At 44.9% G+C, this 19,608-nt stretch overlaps 2 protein-coding genes across 2 annotated transcripts; both read right to left on the bottom strand.

The window, feature by feature from the left end:
* Positions 1-461: 461 nt before the first annotated feature.
* On the bottom strand, positions 462-2,189 carry LOC139386780 (basic proline-rich protein-like). The gene has a single exon (XM_071132590.1). The coding sequence runs from the start codon at positions 2,187-2,189 to the stop codon at positions 462-464; it is 1,728 nt and encodes a 575-aa protein (XP_070988691.1).
* A 570-nt stretch (positions 2,190-2,759) lies between these two features.
* LOC139387261 (fibronectin type III domain containing 7a) lies at positions 2,760-19,214 on the bottom strand. Its single transcript, XM_071133373.1, has 14 exons — positions 19,158-19,214; positions 18,639-18,655; positions 18,207-18,469; positions 17,414-17,674; positions 16,066-16,323; positions 15,395-15,646; positions 14,199-14,453; positions 13,854-14,111; positions 11,249-11,509; positions 10,614-10,868; positions 10,069-10,326; positions 7,809-7,838; positions 6,532-6,565; positions 2,760-3,536 (listed from the first exon to the last, which is right to left on the bottom strand). The coding sequence occupies exons 1-13, from the start codon at positions 19,212-19,214 to the stop codon at positions 6,534-6,536; spliced, it is 2,457 nt and encodes an 818-aa protein (XP_070989474.1). The 3' UTR covers positions 2,760-3,536; positions 6,532-6,533.
* Between the last annotated feature and the right edge of the window lie 394 nt (positions 19,215-19,608).

Here is a 19,608-nt window from a genome sequence, read left to right on the forward strand (position 1 = left end):
AGGATGGACTGTATTCCGGTATGGGTGTTATGTGATAGCCTGTTGAATGTAGCTTTTTGTAAAGGCCAAGCAGCGGCTAACAATGGGTCCACACCTCTCTCTCTTTCTTTCTCTCTCTCTCTCTTTCTTAATTTCTTTCTTTCTTTCTCTCTCTCTTTCTTTCTTTCTCCACCCCACCCTGGATGTTTGTGTTTGTCTCCTAGCTAGATGAGGTATTGCAGCTGGCCCAGTGCTATGCCAATGACCTCTTCATGGAGAGGGTGTCAGTCAGGCACACTGACTCCTGGTTCCTATACCTACACATGTTTTCTTACTTGTTTCCCCCCCGTTTCTTTACTTATTAGAAATGGTGTGAATGGCAGTGGTTTCATTGTCTTGGTGAAGCAGGATTGTGTCTGTGTGCTGTTGATTTAGTTCTATTCAGACCAGTAACAGACTGTTCTGTATGTTCTTTGGAAGCACTATAGGCCAGGTGCATTCAACCGGGGGTCCACGGCAGAGGTAATGCAGGGGGTCCACGGCAGAGGTAATGCAGGGGTCCGCGGCAGAGGTAATGCAGGGGTCCACGGCAGAGGTAATGCAGGGGTCCACGGCAGAGGTAATGCAGGGGTCCACGGCAGAGGTAATGCAGTGGGTCCACGGCAGAGGTAATGCAGGGGTCCACGGCAGAGGTAATGCAGGGGGTCCACGGCAGAGGTAATGCAGGGGTCCGCGGCAGAGGTAATGCAGGGGTCCGCGGCAGAGGTAATGCAGTGGGTCCGCGGCAGAGGTAATGCAGCGGGTCCGCGGCAGAGGTAATGCAGTGGGTCCGCGGCAGAGGTAATGCAGGGGGTCTGCGGCAGAGGTAATGCAGGGGTCCGTGGCAGAGGTAATGCAGGGGTCCGTGGCAGAGGTAATGCAGGGGGTCCACGGCAGAGGTAATGCAGGGCGTCCGTGGAAGAGGTAATGCAGGAGGTCCCTGGGTCGCGGCTTTGAGTGGGAGGGGGTCCCTGGGTCGCCGCTTTGGGTGGGAGGGGTCCCTGGGTTGCTGCTTTGGGTGGGAGGGGTCCGTGGGTTGCCGCTTTGGGTGGGAGGGTTCCTGGGTCGCCGCTTTGAGTGGGAGGAGGTCCCTGGGTCGCTGCTTTCGGTGGGAGGAGGTCCCTGGGTCGCCGCTTTGGGTGGGAGGAGGTCCCTGGGTCGCCGCTTTGGGTGGGAGGAGGTCCCTGGGTTGCCGCTTTGGGTGGGAGGGGTCCCTGGGTTGCCGCTTTGGGTGGGAGGGGTCCGTGGGTTGCCGCTTTGGGTGGGAGGGGTCCGTGGGTTGCCGCTTTTAGGTGGGAGGGTCCCTGGGTCGCCGCTTTGAGTGGGAGGGGGTCCCTGGGTTGCCGCTTTGGGTGGGAGGGGTCCCTGGGTTGCCGCTTTGGGTGGGAGGGATTCCCTGGGTCGCCGCTTTGGGTGGGAGGGGGTCCCTGGTTTGCCGCTTTGGGTGGGAGGGGGTCCCTTGGTTGCCGCTTTGGGTGGGAGGGGGTCCCTGGGTTGCCACTTTGGGTGGGAGGGGTCCCTGGGTTGCCGCTTTTAGGTGGGAGGGGGTCCCCTGGTTGCCGCTTTGGGTGGGAGGGGTCCCTGGGTTGCCGCTTTGGGTGGGAGGGGGTCCCTTGGTTGCCGCTTTGGGTGGGAGGGGTCCCTTGGTTGCCGCTTTGGGTGGGAGGGGTCCCTGGGTTGCCGCTTTGGGTGGGAGGGGGTCCCTTGGTTTCCGCTTTGGGTGGGAGGGGTCCCTTGGTTGCCGCTTTGGGTGGGAGGGGGTCCCTGGGTTGCCGCTTTGGGTGGGAGGGGTCCCTGGGTTGCCGCTTTGGGTGGGAGGGGTCCCTTGGTTGCCGCTTTGGGTGTGAGGGGTCCCTTGGTTGCCACTTTGGGTGGGAGGGGTCCCTTGGTTTCCGCTTTGGGCGGGAGGGGTCCCTGGGTTGCTGCTTTGGGTGGGAGGGGTCCCTGGGTTGCTGCTTTGGGTGGGAGGGGTCCCTGGGTTGCTGCTTTGGGTGGGAGGGGTCCCTGGGTTGCTGCTTTGGGTGGGAGGGGTCCCTTGGTTGCCACTTTGGGTGGGAGGGGTCCCTGGGTTGCTGCTTTGGGTGGGAGTATATTTTAGATTCTTCAAAGTAGCCACCCTTTGCTTTGATGACAACTTTACACACTCTTGACTTTCTCTCATCTAGCTTCATGAGGTGGAATGAAGCTGGTTGAGAGAATTCCAAGAGTGTGCAAAGCTGTCATCAAGACAAAGGGTGGCTACTTTGAAGAATGTAAAATATAATATATATTTTGATTTGTTTAACACTTTTTTGGTTACTACATGACTACATGACTACATGACTACATGACTACATACTACATATGTGTTATTTCGTAGTTTTATTATTATTCTTTTTTATTATTCTACAATGAAGAAAATAGTCAAATAAAGAAAAACCCTTGAATGAGTAGGTGTGTCTAAACTTTTGACTGGCACTGTACATAATATCTTTATTATGAATCTTTCAGAGATAAGTCTGAATTACTCCAAGAGATTCATTGATTGACCCAACACAGTGTGGTAATGCAATAGGGTGTGTTTTATTTGAACACAATGAATGCAATGGGAACATTCTCTGCCCTGCAATATGACCTGACGTGTCATCCATATGACATGTATGACTCCAGTGCACAGGAGGTTGGTCGCACATTAATTGGGGAGAATGGGCTTGTGGTAATGGCTGGAGAGGCGTAGGTGGAATGGTATCAAATACATCAAACACATGGTTTCCATGGTTTCCAGGTGTTTGATGCCATTCCATCGGCATTCCGGACATTATTATGAGCCGTTCTCCCCTCAGCAGCAGCCTGAGCTCCAGTGGTATTCTAGTATGTTCTCTGTGCTCCTCTTTCACAGTGACCAACAAACAGCTATACGACCACTGTTACATAACATGCCTAACAACAACCCTATGGAGGCTTCCTACTTAGGGATACTTATGTTATTTCATGTATAAAAAGAAAAAAAGACATGTACAGTACAGCTCACAGACAAAGGAATGATGTGGCACACCGTCTCTCTTGTTTCTCTTGGGTCATGAAGGTAGACTTACACAAAGGACATACATTGTAATGATTTCTCTCTGCTAAACACTAGGATCCAAAATCACAGTTTCAGTCTGTTAGTAAAAAACAATATATGTAGGAGAAAAGACACAGTGGATACAGATAACGAAACGTCAATAGCAAGCATTTGTAATTGAACACATTTAATGTGTCATTTTGATTGCAGAGATTATAATGTATAATTCACAAGCTTGCATGTCTCTTTATAGTCATATCAACCTGCATCAAGTCTTATTGAGTTATAAACTGAAGATAACACACCTTAGATAATTAACTTAATGATGGTTTGTCACAAGGACACATGTTGGACCCAAACAGCATAGATAGATGAAGATAGAATCAAAGGAGGGAGACATTTCAGCTGATTTCTTGACAGACGGGACAGAAGTTGATTTAAGTAGATTACATGTTGTGTCTTTCCAGGGGATTACCTGTAATACAAGACGCAGAACAGAGGGACAGATGAGGGACAGAGCAGAGGGACAGAGCAGAGGGACAGAGCAGAAGGACAGAGCAGAAGGACAGAGCAGAGGGACAGATGAGGGACAGAGCAGAGGGACAGAGCAGAGGGACAGATGAGGGACAGAGCAGAGGGACAGAGCAGAGGGACAGAGCAGAAGGACAGAGCAGAGGGACAGATGAGGGACAGAGCAGAGGGACAGAGCAGAGGGACAGAGCAAAGGGACAGATCAAAGGGACAGATGAGGGACAGAGCAGAGGGACAGAGCAGAGGGACAGATGAGGGACAGAGCAGAGGGACAGAGCAGAGGGACAGAGCAGAGCGACAGAGCAGAGGGACAGAGCAGAGCGACAGAGCAGAGGGACAGAGCAGAGGGACAGAGCAGAGGGACAGAGCAGAGCGACAGAGCAGAGGGACAGAGCAGAGGGACAGATGTATAACAGTAGAACCTGTGTTAATGTGTTAGCTGTCTATATGCTGCTGTTGTTCAAGCCTCTTGTCTGTACGGAATGTCAGTCACTCTGCTGTCAAGGTTTCTTTCTGTTTCCCAGTTCTTCTTCTAGGTTTTTCATTACCACTGTCTAAACAGATGGATGATTTGATTACTGCCAGCCTTGATTAGATTGTGCCAGGCAGTGTTGGCAGGATTGAAATCAAAACCGAACCCTCATGTAAGTTGTGACATCTTCAGTTAAACAAATCTCACAAAAATCAGTTTTGGAATACGGACTTTATGACCAGAATGATCCTATTTACACCTTGTAGACAATTTTGACACTAGAATACATGTTTCTGACTCCCAAAGCTCCTGAGGCTCCTGAGTGGCGCAGCGGTCTAAGGCCCTGCCACTCAGTGCAAGAGGTGTCACTACAGTCCTTGGTTTGAATCCAGGCTGTATCACATCTGGCCATGATTGGGAGTCCCATGGCCCAGCGTCGTCCGGGTTTGGCCGGGATAGGCCGTCACTGTAAATAAGAATTTGTTCTTAACTGACTTGCCTAGTTAAATAAAGGTTCAATCATTTTTTTTTATATACAGTGGGGAGAACAAGTATTTGATACACTGCCGATTTTGAAGGTTTTCCTACTTACAAAGCATGTAGAGGTCTGTCATTTTTTTTTATCATAGGTACACTTCAATTGTGAGAGACGGAATCTAAAACAAAAATCCAGAAAATCACATTGTATGATTTTTAAGTAATTAATTGGCATTTTATTGCATGACATAAGTATTTGATCACCTACCAACCAGTAAGAATTCCGACTCTCACAGACCTGTTAGTTTTTCTTTAAGAAGCCCTTCTGCTCTCCACTCATTACCTGTATTAACTGCACCTGTTTGAACTCGTTACCTGTATAAAAGACACCTGTCCACACACTCAATCAAACAGACTCCAACCTCTCCATAATGGCCAAGACCAGAGAGCTGTGTAAGGACATCAGGAATAAAATTGTAGACCTGCACAAGGCTGGGATGGGCTACAGGACAATAGGCAAGCAGCTTGGTGAGAAGGCAACAACTGTTGGTGCAATTATTAGAAAATGGAAGAAGTTCAAGATGACGGTCAATCACCCTCAGTCTGGGGCTCCATGCAAGATCTCACCTCGTTGTGGCATCAATGATCATGAGGAAGGTGAGGGATCAGCCCAGAACTACACGGCAGGACCTGATCAATGACCTGAAGAGAGCTGCGACCACAGTCTCAAAGAAAACCATTAGTAACACACTACGCCGTCATGGATTAAAATCCTGCAGCGCACGCAAGATCCCCCTGCTCAAGCCAGCGCATGTCCAGGCCCGTCTGAAGTTTGCCAATGACCATCTGGATGATCCAGAGGAGGAATGGGAAAAGGTCATGTGGTCTGATGAGACAAAAATAGAGCTTTTTGGTCTAAACTCCACTCGCCGTGTTTGGAGAAAGAAGAAGGATGAGTACAACCCCAAGAACACCATCCAAACTGTGAAGCATGGAGGTGGAAACATCATTCTTTGGGGATGATTTTCTGCAAAGGGGACAGGACGACTGCACCGTATTGAGGGGAGGATGGATGGGGCCATGTATCGCGAGATCTTGGCCAACAACCTCCTTCCCTCAGTAAGAGCATTGAAGATGGGTCGTGGCTGGGTCTTCCAGCATGACAACGACCCGAAACACACAGCCAGGGCAACTAAGGAGTGGCTCCGTAAGAAGCATCTCAAGGTCCTGGAGTGGCCTAGCCAGTCTCCAGACCTGAACCCAGTAGAAAATCTTTGGAGGGAGCTGAAAGTCCGTACTGCCCAGCGACAGCCCCCAAACCTGAAGGATCTGGAGAAGGTCTGTATGGAGGAGTGGGCCAAAATCCCTGCTGCAGTGTGTGCAAACCTGGTCAAGAACTACAGGAAACGTGTGATATCTGTAATTGCAAACAAAGGTTTCTGTACCAAATATTAAGTTCTGCTTTTCTGATGTATCAAATACTTATGTCATGCAATAAAATGCAAATTAATTACTGTGATTACCTGTGATTTCTTCAGCTTGTCCCAACTCTCCCTCAGACAGTTGGGTCACGGCTAACTATTATCAACAGCAACCCTGGAGCAATTAGGGTTAAGTGCCTTGCTCAAGGTAACATTAACATATTTTTCACCTCAGGGATTTGAACTAGCAATCTTTCGGTTACTGGCCCAATGCTCTGACCGCTAGACTATCTTCAGCCTTTATTGTTGTTGACAACCTCATACAGACTGATGCAATTTATGGATGCTTAGGAAGTTACATGATACTCTTTATGACATGCGGTAACACAAAGGACAGGTTTTGATTAAGCACCTTTCTTCTGGATCTTTCATAATTTTATGTAGTAGATGACGATGTATGAAGTCTGACACAATGCACGTTTCAAAAGTTTACAACAGAGTTTATGATCAGTTCATAGGGTTTTTTTACAGCAATGGTGATGATTTTGCTATACACAATTTAAACTCACCTCTAATCGACACTTCTCTTTCCCCGATAGATCACTAGAAAGAAGAGAAAGAGAAATAATGGTGTTCAGCATAAAAACTAGGAGGTTTAACAAGGGTTCTTCTAAGATCCTTCGAAGTTCTTTGAAGAACCTTAGGGTTCTGGACACTGAAAAATGCCCCCAAAAGGTACTTTGAAGAACCCCATAGGATTTGGGGTTCATCGAGGAACCTCCTTAGTTCTTGTGGGTTCTTGCAGGAATCTAACTGCCCAACTGAAAAATGTGGATTGGATTTTGAAAAACAGCTGGTGCAAGCATTTAACTGATCATGTTTAAGCTCTCCTCAATTTAACGTGAGGTTTCTCCCTTGTATGATCTAAATAGGTATTGTTTTAGGATGATACCGTCTATCTTTTCATATTTGTGCAAATGGCTGTGTTGTTGGGCACTTTCTCCCTTATAAAATTATTTACAAAAGAGAAAATGGACAAAATTCAGTGGATGTCAATCAACAAAGAGGTAAGAAAATGTTGAGGGCTTTAACTGCCCACTTATTTGTGTGTGTCTGCAGGTATTCTGCCGATGAGGCACACAAAGGTATGCACAATTGGTATTGGTTTGTCACATAATGTCATGCAGATCACATGTACTGTAGGCTATCATCTAATTATTATTAATGGGTTCTCTAAAACCTTATAGGATTCAATCACAGCAGCCATCTTGCTCCTCACTGAGCTCTTCGATGAAGATCTCAGAGGTCTCTACATTATGGACAAGGTGTTATGGACAAGGTATGAAAACTGTACAAAAACTGTTGTCAAAAGTGAATAATTTTTCATTCACATTTACCACAAAAACCAAGGAATGAAAGCTGTCATGTGCACGTTTTCTTAATAATCTGTATAATTATTATTTTTGTATTCACAGACTTCACCCTCCCTACACTGCAAAACCCTTCTGGCTATGATTACGAAGGATATCCACACATCAACACGCCAGAGGATATATTGGTTGAACTTGGAGCTCTGCTGGGAGTTGACCTCATATTTAGATTTTTGAATTCTGCTTTGCCACAAATCATAATAAACACTGATTAATAATAATGGAACAAATGAACCCCAAAAAGTTATTCGAGGAACCATTAAAGGGGGTTCTTTGAAGAGGTTCCCCACAGTTTCAATTTGAAGTACCCATAAAAGATCTTCCAGGAGCTGTTTCTTTTTAGAGTGTATTGGGTAGGATATACATTGTCAGTAAAGTTGCCTGGTGAAGTTTACTATCGGACGCCAGACACTTACCCATTCCTACATTGCTTCCGGAGCAGGACACTGTAAGATAATGAGAACAATGCCATTAGATACAAACTAACTGTAGACATTCCCAGTTTGACCTATCTACCACAGAATATATTTATCTGCCTAACAAACCAACTAACTAGTAACAAACTAACCAACAAAACAACTAACCACCTAACAAACAACTAATCAACTAACCAACTACTAAATGACTAACTAACTAACAAACTAACAAACTAACTAATGACTAACTAACTAATGACTACTTCAACTACTAACTAGCTATGAACGTCAAACTAACTAACTAACTATCTATCTACTAGCTAACAAACTACAGTTGAAGTCGGAAGTTTACATACACCTTAGCCAAATACATTTAAACTCTGTTTTTCACAATTCCTGACATTTAATCAGAGTAAAAATTCCCTGTCTTAGGTCTGTTAGGATCACCACTTTATTTTAAGAATGTGAAATGTCAGAATAATAGTAGAGAGAATGATTTATTTAAGCTTTTATTTCTTTCATCACATTCCCAGTGGGTCAGAAGTTTACATACACTCAATTAGTATTTGGTAGCATTGCCTTTAAATTGTTTAACTTGGGACAAACGTTTCGGGTAGCCTTCCACAAGCTTCCCACAATAAGTTGGGTGAATTTTGGCCCATTCCTCCTGACAGAGCTGGTGTAACTGAGTCAGGTTTGTAGGCCTCCTTGCTCGCACACACTTTTTGCGGCAGCAAGTAGCCTAGTGGTTAGAGTGTTGGACTAGTAACTGAAAGGTTGCAAGTTCAAATCCCCAAGCTGACAAGGTAAACATCTGTCGTTCTGCCCCTGAACAAGGCAGTTAACCCACTGTTCCTAGGCCATCATTGAAAATAGGAATTTGTTCTTAACTGACTTGCCTAGTTAAATAAAGATAAACAAAAAAAATACATGCTTTTTCAGTTCTGCCCACAAATTTTCTATGGGATTGAGGTCAGGACGTTGTGATGGCCGCTCCAATACCTTGACTTTGTTGTCCTTAAGCCGTTTTGCCACAACTTTGGCAGTATGCTTGGGACCATTGACCATTTGGAAGACCCATTAGCGACCAAGCTTTAACTTCCTGACTGATGTCTTGAGATGTTGCTTCAATATATCCACATAATTTTCCATCCTCCTGATGCCATCTATTTTGTGAAGTGCACCAGTCCCTCTTGCAGCAAAGCACCCCTACAACATGATGCTTCCACCCCCGTGCTTCACGGTTGGGATGGTGTTCTTTGGCTTGCAATCCTCCACCTTTTTCCTCCAAACATAACGATGGTCATTATGGCCAAACAGTTCTATTTTTGTTTCATCAGACCAGAGGACATCTCTCCAAAAAGTACGATCTTTGTCCCCATGTGCAGTTGCAAACCGTAGTCTGGCTTTTTTATGGCGGTTTTGGAGCAGTGGCTTCTTCCTAAGCTGAGCGGCCTTTCAGGTTATGTTCATATAGAGCTCGTTTTACTGTGGATATAGATACTTTTGTACCTGTTTCCTCCAGTATCTTCACAAGGTCCTTTGCTGTTGTTCTGGGATTGATTTGCACTTTTCTCACCAAAGTATGTTCATCTCTAGGAGACAGAACGCGTCTCCTTCCTGAGCGGTATGACGGCTGCATGGTCCCATGGTGTTTATACTTGCGCACTATTGTTTTTACAGATGAACGTGGTACCTTCAGGCATTTGGAAATTGCTCCCAAGGACGAACCAGACTTGTGGAGGTCTACAATTGTTTCCCATGATGTCATGCAAAGATTCACTGAGTTTGAACTTAGGCCTTGAAATACATCCACAGGTACATCTCCAAATCACTCAAATGATGTCAGTTAGCCTATCAGAAGCTTCTAAAGCCATGACATCATTTTCTGGAATTTTCCAAGCTGTTTATAGGCAGTCAACTTAGTGTATGTAAATTTCTGACCCACTGGAATTGTGATCTGTCTGTAAACAATTGTTGGAAAAATTACTTGTGTCATGCACAAAATATTGCCAAAACTATAGTTTGTTATAAGAAATTTGTGGAATGGTTGAAAACTAGTTTTAATGTCTCCAACCTAACTGTATGTAATCTTCCGTATTCAACTTGACTACTAACTAACTACTAACTAACAAATACTACTGCTAACTAACTACTAATTACTAACAAACTACTAACTAACTACATACTAACTAGCTATGAACTACTAACTAACCATCCAACCAACTAACTAACTAAATAAGTAACTACACACACTCACCAGAGTAGATCCTGCCGGGACAGAATGTGACTTTGCTCCCATCCTGATTGACAGGTGCCACCACCATGGTGTAGACGTCCCCACACATGACCTCGGCCACGTCACAGGAGCTGCTGAGAGGCGGGGGGATGCAGGTGTGGTTGGTGCCTGTCCCAATCAGGTCCACCGTGTGGTTCTGGGGGCCCGAGGAGTGCCAGTACACCCTCAGAGATTTGTTGGCCATCCGGTAGAGCTTGACACTCGATGGACAACAGGCGCCTGGGAGCGAGAGAGGAGTAAAGATTGAAGATTTATATGATGTGGTCTTGAATGGACAGAATGCAAACTGGGGGGAAATATTGGTGTTTGTTTGGGATTATTTAGCAGTTTGTTGAGTGTGCAAGAATATTCTGTGCGTTCATGCATGTATGTGTGTGTGGGTGTGTTTGCAGTATATCTACCTTTGACTAGCTATGTGTGTGTGTGAGTGTGTCTGTCTGTCTGTCTGTCTGTCTGTCTGTCTGTCTGTCTGTGTGTGTGTGTGTGTGTGGCCTATGCATACTCACTGGATGAGAACCCATGATATCTGCATTCTGTCTTGTGGCCTGTCCTGCTGATGGCCTCCAGGCTCACGCTATAGTTGGTCCCGCAGGTGATGCATCCCATCAGGCAGTGTGTGTCCATGGTGTGGCACTTGGCGTGTCCCCGAGATGATGTCAGCGCCGTGACATAGGAGCGCGCCCCTGTAGCGGGGGACCAGGTGACGTTGGTCAAGGCCTGGGTCACCTGGTCTACTGTCAGGGTGTGGGGGCAGCAGGGACCTGGCGAGGGAACAGAACAGATTCTTAGATATCTGGCTAAAACTAGTGCACTGCATAGGGAATACAGTGTCAAATGAGACTGCCCGAGAGTTATCTGTAATGTCTGTATATCTACGGTCTGTATAATCTATGGTCTGTATATCTATGGTTTATATATCTACGGTATGTATATCTATGGTCTGTATATCTATGGTCTATATATCTATGGTATGTATATCTATGGTCTGTACATCTATGGTCTATATATCTATGGTATGTATATCTATGGTCTGTACATCTATGGTTCAAATGACACCCTATTCCCATACTGCACAAATAGGATATCGTTTTAGATTTGCCCTAACAACCACATACACTCTGTCATACAGGGTTTCCCGCACCTGTTTCCAGGGGCACGCTATAGCTGGACAGGCTTGGCCCCACTGCTGTCCTGGCATACGCTGTGACATCATAGGTGGCTCCGCAGGGCAGCTGTGTGAGCTGGCAAGAGGTGGAGAGTGATTGACAGGTGTGTGTGTCAGTGAGGCCCATGGCTGTGACGGTGTAGGTAGTGTTGGGGGTGTTGGGGGCCGTGTACAAGACACTGACACTCGAGGATGAGTTGGTCTGAGATACACTCAGGATCTCTGGAGAACAGGGAGCTAGAGGAGAGATGAGGGGTTAATGGACTGGTTAATTGATTCATTTGTTGATTGGTAAGTTGGTTGATGTGTTGTTTGTTAAAGCTTATTCTTATCCTTGTCTTGTACACAGCAGGTTGGTGGTACCTTCAATGGGGAGGACAGGCTCGTGGTAATGGCTGGAGCAGAATTAGTGGAATGGTATCAAACACATGGTTTCCAATCAATCAAATGTATTTATCAAATGCCCTTTTTACATCAGCCAATGTCACAAAGTACTATATAGAAACCCAGTCTAAACCCCCAAACAGCAAGCAATGCAGATGTACAGTCGTGGCCAAAAGTTTTGAGAATGACACACATATTCATTTCCACAACGTTTGCTGCTTCAGTGTCTTTAGATATTTCTGTCAGATGTTACTATGGAATACTGAAGTATAATTACAAGCATTTCATAAGTGTCAAAGGCTTTTATTGACAATTACGTGAAGTTGATGCAAAGAGTCAATATTTGCAGTGTTGACCCTTCTTTTTCAAGACCTCTGCAATCTGCCCTGGCATGCTGTCAATTAACTTCTGGGCCACGTCCTGACTGATGGCAGCCCATTCTTGCATAATCAATGCTTGGAGTTTGTCAGAATTTGTTGGTTTTTGTTTGTCCACCTGCCTCTTGAGGATTGACCACAAGTTCTCAATGGGATTAAGGTCTGGGGAGTTTCCTGGCCATGGACCCAAAATATTGACGTTTTGTTCCCCGAGCCACTTAGTTATCATGTTTACCTTATGGCAAGGTGTTCCATCATGCTGGAAAAGGCATTGTTCATCACCAAACTGTCCCTGGATGGTTGGGAGAAGTTGCTCTCTGAGGTTCTGTTGGTACCATTCTTTATTCATGGCTGTGTTCTTAGGCAAAATTGTGAGTGAGCCCACTCCCTTGGCTGAGAAGCAACCCCACACATGAATTTTTTATTTTACCTTTATTTAACTAGGCAAGTCAGTTAAGAACAAATTCTTATTTTCAATGATGGCCTAACAGTGGGTTAACTGCCTGTTCAGGGGAAGAATTGTACCTTGTCAGCTCTGGGATTTGAGCTTGCAACCTTCCGGTTACTAGTCCAAAGCTCAAACCACTAAGCTACCCTGCCGCCCTATGGTGGCAGAGAATGGTCTCAGGATGCTTTACTGTTGGCATGACACAGGCCTGATGGTAGCGCTCACCTTGTCTTCTCCAGACAAGCTTTTTTCCAGATGCCCCAAACAATCGGAAAGGGGATTCATCAGAGAAAATGACTTTACCCCAGTCCTCAGCATTCCAATCCCTGCACCTTTTGCAGAATATCAGTCTGTCCCGGATGTTTTTCCTGGAGAGAAGTGGCTTCTTTGCTGCCCTTCTTGACACCAGGCCATCCTCCAAAAGACTTTGCCTCACTGTGCATGCAGATGCACTCACACCTGCCTGCTGCCATTCCTGAGCAAGCTCTGTACTGGTGGTGCCCCGATCCCGCAGCTGAATCAACTTTAGGAGACGGTCCTGGCGTTTGCTGGACTTTCTTGGGTGCCCTGAAGCCTTCTTCACAACAATTGAACCGCTCTCCTTGAAGTTCTTGATGATCCGATAAATAGTTGCTTTAGGTGCAATCTTACAGGCAGCAACATCCTTGCCTGTTTAGCCCTTTTTGTGCAAAGCAATGATGATGGCATGTGTTTCCTTGCAGGTAACCATGGATGACAGAGGAAGAACAATGATTCCAAGCACCACCCTCCTTTTGAAGCTTCCAGTCTGTTATTCAAACTCAGTCAGCGTAACAGAGTGATCTCCAGCCTTGTCCTCGTCAACACTCACATCTGTGTTAACAAGAGAATCACTGACATGATGTCAGCTGGTCCTTTTGTGGCGGGGCTGAAATGCAGTGGAAATGTTTTTTTGTGATATAGTTCATCTGCATGGCAAAGAGGGACTTTGCAATTCATCTGATCACTCTTCATAACATTCTGGAGTATATGCGAATTGCCATCAAACAAACTGAGGCAGCAGACTTTGTGAAAATAAATATTTGTGTTATTCTCAACTTTTGGACACGACTGTAGAAGCACGGTGGCTAGGATAAACTCCCTAGAAAGGCAGGAACCTAGGAAGAAACCTAGGTTCCATTCCATTTGCTCCGTTCCAGCCATTATTATGAGCCGTCCTCCCCTCAGCAGCCTCTACTGGTCTTGTAATGGTAAAGTGAGATCCCATGTAGAACAAAGACAGTAAAGTTGAGGAAAAGCTGATCTCATTCTTAAAATAAAATGTTTTCTGTGTAATTTAAAGTGAATACACCCTTGCACTGTTTGTTACCTATTGTATTGATGTGTGTTTTACCTGTCTCGTGTGTGTGAGGTTTGCAGGTGCGGTTGCAGCCTCGTATTTCGCTGCATGCTGTCACCACCACACTGTACTGTGTGTTACAGCGTAGGTTGGACAGAGCACACACAGGCGCCGTGTCCTTACAGTGGATGACATCATCAATCTCCTCCGCCGTCGTCTCGTATAGCTCCGCCCCCCGCACCGACGACCACATGATCTCCAGGGTCTCCGTCGACACCAGTGCTATGGTAACGTCCTCTGGGCAACAGGGAACTAGGGAGGAAGAGGAGAGAGATGAGTGACTTGACAAAGCTGTGTGTGTGTGTGTGGACAGTATAATAACAGTATAACAACTCTTACTGGTGGTATAGTTGAACACGTCTCCCGGGGGACTGGAGCCAGCCTGGTTGTAGGTGAACATGGTGATGAGGTAGGTGTAGCCACACATGCAGTAAAAGTGACAGGTGGTGTCAGTGGTGTTACAGTGCTCCTCAGACCCGTCGTCTCTCTTGACAAAAGCGATGTAGTACTCCACCAAGGGCATCTTAGTCCACGACACCCAGCAGCTGCCCGCCTGGTGCTCATCTACCCAGACTTGCTCAAGAGGGCATGGGACTGACAGAGAGACACAAGAGCGATATACATATAACTCCAGGCAGGACTCTACATTATAGACCTTATACCATAGTAATAAAATACACAATTTTACATCTGTGTGACAGAGAGAGTCAAGAGATTACATTACCTTATACCATAGTAATAACACTGGAAGTATTGCACGTACATATAAATACACTATTATTACATATGTGTGCCCGAGAGAGACAAGAGAGATTAGGATAACATTACATTACCTTATATCATAGTAATAATATTGGGGAGGTCAGCTTACATTGACCTTTGTAATAACACCGGAAAGATTCATGTTAGTATGGCTACAGTGTAGTGTTGCAACTACTGCCCTCCCGGACATCTACAGAACCTTGTGTCACAGGAAGATCCTGAAGGACTTCAGCCACCCGAGCCATGCCGAAGACAGTACAGGTGCATCAAAGCTGGGACAGAGAGACTGAGATACAGCTTCTATCTCCAGGCCATCAGACTGTTGAACAGTCACCACTAGCCAGCCTCCGCCCTGTACCCTGTCCCCTGTCCTGAACCTTAGTCACTGTTACTAGCCGGTTACCACCCGGAACTCTACCCTTCGCCTTAGAGACTGCTGCCCTATGTACATAGAGTCATTGAACACTGGTCACTTTAATAATGTTTACATACTGTTTTACTCACTTTATATGCATATACTGTATTCTACTGTAGTCATGGCTCATCCTATATAACTATGTTTTTTTTAAATTCTGTATTATGTGTGTATTATTTTTATTGCTGTGTTTTACTGCACGGTTGGAGCTAGCAACACAAGCATTTCGCTGCACCAGCGATAACATCTGCAAATCTGTATACTCGACCAATACATTTTTATTTGATTTATTTATTTGACTTTGGGGTTAGGGGTCAGAGCCAGAGGTAAGGGGTCAAGGGTCAGGGGGTATACATACATGTGATGAATTCCTCTGGGTCAGAGGGGTTGCTGGTTCCAGCGCTGTTCTCAGCTGTAACAGTCACACTGTGGTTCTGCCCGCAGCTCAGTGGGCTGATCATACAGAACCTCCCTGAGGCAGAGCAGTTCTGACCAGTAGAAGTCTTTGCCAAGTAGACGTCTGCCCCATGCACCATCTGCCAGTAGACTGCCAAACCCCCAGACCTGGTCTGGGTCGAAAACAACCGGATGGTCCCAGGGCTGAGAGGACCTAGTGGGGGGACAGAGATACAGTTGTTCAAAGAACGACACAAAAAAATACATTTACTGATATGAACATGAGATTAACATACTCACATAGACACACTCATACATCTAGATGGCATATAAAGTCATACCTGGGTTCTAATGAACTGTGCCAACATCTAGTGGACAGACTATGACGGAAAATTATACCAGCACCATAGCAGACACCTCCCACCAAGTGACTCTTCCAGACTTTGACAATTTCAAAGACTGATGTTATATGCTGATTATGTGTTACATTGTGTCTATTGTTCAGTATTCTGTCTCTAGATACAAAGCATAAATAACTTTTCCCTTTCTGGCATCTTGCCAGGTCTCTTTCTCTCCTGAGAGGTTTTAATACAAGCTAATATTATTAACCAAACACCCAGTTGCCATGCTTACGGGTGATCTGACACACAGTGAGGTCGTCTCCGGGGCGACCGTCCAGGTCCCAGGCCGTGCCCTTGACGCAGTAGATGGTACCGGGCTCCAGGTCATCAAAGGTCATGAATGGGTCGCTGGTGTTGATTTTGAGGCGAGAGTTGGAGCCCTCCTTGATGATGCAGAGGGTGTAGAGGACCGCGTGGTTGACCGGGGACCAGGTCACCAGGATGGTGTCATTTCTGGGAGAGGTGGAGTTTAGCTGTGGGGCCACCACCACTGAAGAGGGAAAGGGAGAAAAAAGATAGATTAATAAACTAATAGATGTAATGAAAGGAGGCAGACAGAGAGAGAGAGAGACAGAGAGAGAGAGAGAGAGAGAGAGAGAGAGAGAGAGAGAGAGAGAGAGAGAGAGAGAGAGAGAGAGATGATACTATCCAGGAAGGAAACAAACCTGTTCCAGGCAAAGATAAAAGAAGAGAGAATATATTGAAAGAGTCCAAACCTGGCCAAACAGAGTCATCTTTTTTGTTTGCTAATGAAATAGAATCAATTTTCCTGTCCTTATGATACGTCCAATTCTCCTTGGGGAGAGGAGAACCTAGTTCTCATGGTTTCCCTTTTCATATTCTGATATGTTTTAAGGCTTAAATGGGGAGATACAGTTTCCGCACAAGGCACCCACTATGACAATAGAGCTGCGAAACTGCACTCCATTATGGAGATAGCAGCCCTTTGTCTCTCAGACACTATGGAGAGGTAGCGTTTCAGTCATGAAACAGTCATTACGATATTAAGTAAACAACTTTTAATTTCAGTTGAAGAGTGAGTGAAAGTTGAGGGAGACTTATTGTCTGTGATCAATTCTTATTTTGGCTTGGATCAGATAGACACTAATTGTCCTTTTACTTTCTAATTATTTTAACAAACTTAAGGCTTTTTTTTAATAAACCTAGACAGGTGTATGTATCTAAACAGGTGTATGTGAACATGTGTATAAACCTGGACAGGTGTATGTATCTAAACAGGTGTATGTGAACATGTGTATAAACCTGGACAGGTGTATGTATCTAAACAGGTGTATGTGAACAGGTGTATAAACCTAGACAGGTGTATGTATCTAAACAGGTGTATAAACCTGGACAGGTGTATGTATCTAAACAGGTGTATGTGAACAGGTGTATAAACCTGGACAGGTGTATGTATCTAAACAGGTGTATGTGAACAGGTGTATAAACCTGGACAGGTGTATGTATCTAAACAGGTGTATGTGAACAGGTGTATAAACCTGGACAGGTGTATGTATCTAAACAGGTGTATGTGAACAGGTGTATAAACCTGGACAGGTGTATGTATCTAAACCATCTACCCGTTCTGATCTGGACGGGTGCTGAGGGCTGGCTGCGTCCCGCGCTGTTGACAGACATGACACTGAGGGTGTAGTCTGTGTATGGCTGCAACTGCAGCACGGTGCCGGGGGAGCTGGTCACCGCGGTCTCTGATAAGAAGTCTCCCACCTCAGACTCAGCTCGCAGGATGTAGCCGCTCGCCCCCATTACCTCACTGAACTCCACAGTGATGCTGTCGCTCTGCTTGGAGTAGGCCTGCTTAATGGTAGGTACCTCGGGGGCTGGTGGTCAGAGCAGAGCAGAACAGAGCATCATCACACACAGGATACAGATATCATCATCCTAATCATCCTAATCATCATTATCATCATAATTATCAGCATCATCATGAACATCATAATTATCAATTTCATCATAATCATCATAATTATCATAATCATCGTCATAATAATCTTCATCATCATAAATATCAAAATTATCATCATCATAATTGTTATCATCATCATAATTATCAGTATCATCATAATCATCATCATTGTCATAATTATCATCATCATTATAATTATAATTATCATCATAATCATCATCATCGTCATAATTATCATCATCATCATCATCATAATCATCATTGACATCATCATCATCATCATCATAATTATCATCATCATCATCATCATAAATATCATCATCTTCTTATTCTTATTCAAATACCTTATTCAAAGCATTGAGAGAATAGCAGGCCTACAATGCGTTATACATAATTCATAATATGTCCATTACGCACACACATGGCCATTATGCATGCATACATACATGAGCTCCCGTCCAACTCTGCACTGCTCAGGACGTTGCCCGCTTTGTCAATGGCCTCGACCCGCATGGTGTACATCGTGTTGGCGGAGAGAGAGTTAACAGAGCCTATGACGGAGTTCCCGCTGAACTGGGCGAATGCGGACGGTTGAGGAGAGTTCTTTGGTGTGGCGGTGATTTTGTAGGAGCTTGCCCCAGAGTAACGACTCCATCGCACCGTCATACTTTTTGTGGACACTTGGAACACGGATAACGTTATGTCTGCAACGTTGTGAAAGAACAGAAATTGTTAAATACATTTTAGGCTTATTATTTGCATGTACTTTATAATCGTAATAACAGTGAAATAAAAGAGAATGTTAATGCGTGCGTCTCTCAAACAATTATGTGGGAAAGTTGGTTTTAAAATGTTAACAAAGAGTTGTTTGAGTACCTTTTTGCGCTCCACATATCTGAAAACCAAACATAAACATCTATAGTTAGTTGGATAATCCAAAAAGCTGTTTTTGAAAAAACGCTAACGGAAACCATTTCAACGGTAGCGGTGGTATTTCATATTTTATCCCTAAAAGGAACATTATACCCCTGGCCTGTATAATATTCTCTCTGCATGACAGGCCGAGAGGCAGCACATTTTTTCTTCACTCAACACAGATTTCAGAACTGGTCAGTGAGCTCAGGGCTTTTTTTCCCTCAATGAATGAATTTGTCCATTGAGCCAAGGTTGGGCATACACTCGTTGAAAGCAGTGTTACTCAGAAGAGCCTGTGTATTTATTTCCCAAACGTCTCCCTCTGTCTCTATGCATTTCTAGAATCATACAAAGTGCATGTTTTCAGATGGTTACAATGACACAGCAGAATAACAATATCATATACAACTGCAATAATCAACACTAAGTTTGTTTAAGCAACACATTATTTGTAGGTCTAATTAGTAAAGATCTGTTCTTACCTCAGATAAACTGATTAAAAGCAAGAGCTGTAACACTTTAAAATCTGTTGCTCCCATTCTTCCTGGAAAGCCTCTGCCTTGAGGCTAAAGATGTATAGTAGGCTAATGCTATTTCTGATTATGACCGCAGGGTAGTGTCAGGGGCTGAACTTTGACGGTTTTCGTTTTTTAGGGGGAATGTTTTCAGAAAATGCCAAAGATTGAGCCCTCCTCCTCCCAGGGTGCCAGCAGGCCTATCAGAGAAGGAGGAGGAAAGATGGCCTACTCAGGTGTAGTACTGGATGTACACAGGTGCACTGTTACACTGTGCCCCATTAAAAAACTACTGTCATTAGTCAACAATAGCAGTTGAGTAAATGTATGTATAATGGTTTAGCTATAGTGTTACATTCATAGGCCAGGTGTGTTCATGTGTGCTCTCTGTGTACTGCATGTTGGTGAGTTAAATATC

The sequence above is a fragment of the Oncorhynchus clarkii genome, chromosome 28 (assembly GCF_045791955.1).
Source record: "Oncorhynchus clarkii lewisi isolate Uvic-CL-2024 chromosome 28, UVic_Ocla_1.0, whole genome shotgun sequence".
NCBI classification, from domain to species: domain Eukaryota; kingdom Metazoa; phylum Chordata; class Actinopteri; order Salmoniformes; family Salmonidae; genus Oncorhynchus; species Oncorhynchus clarkii.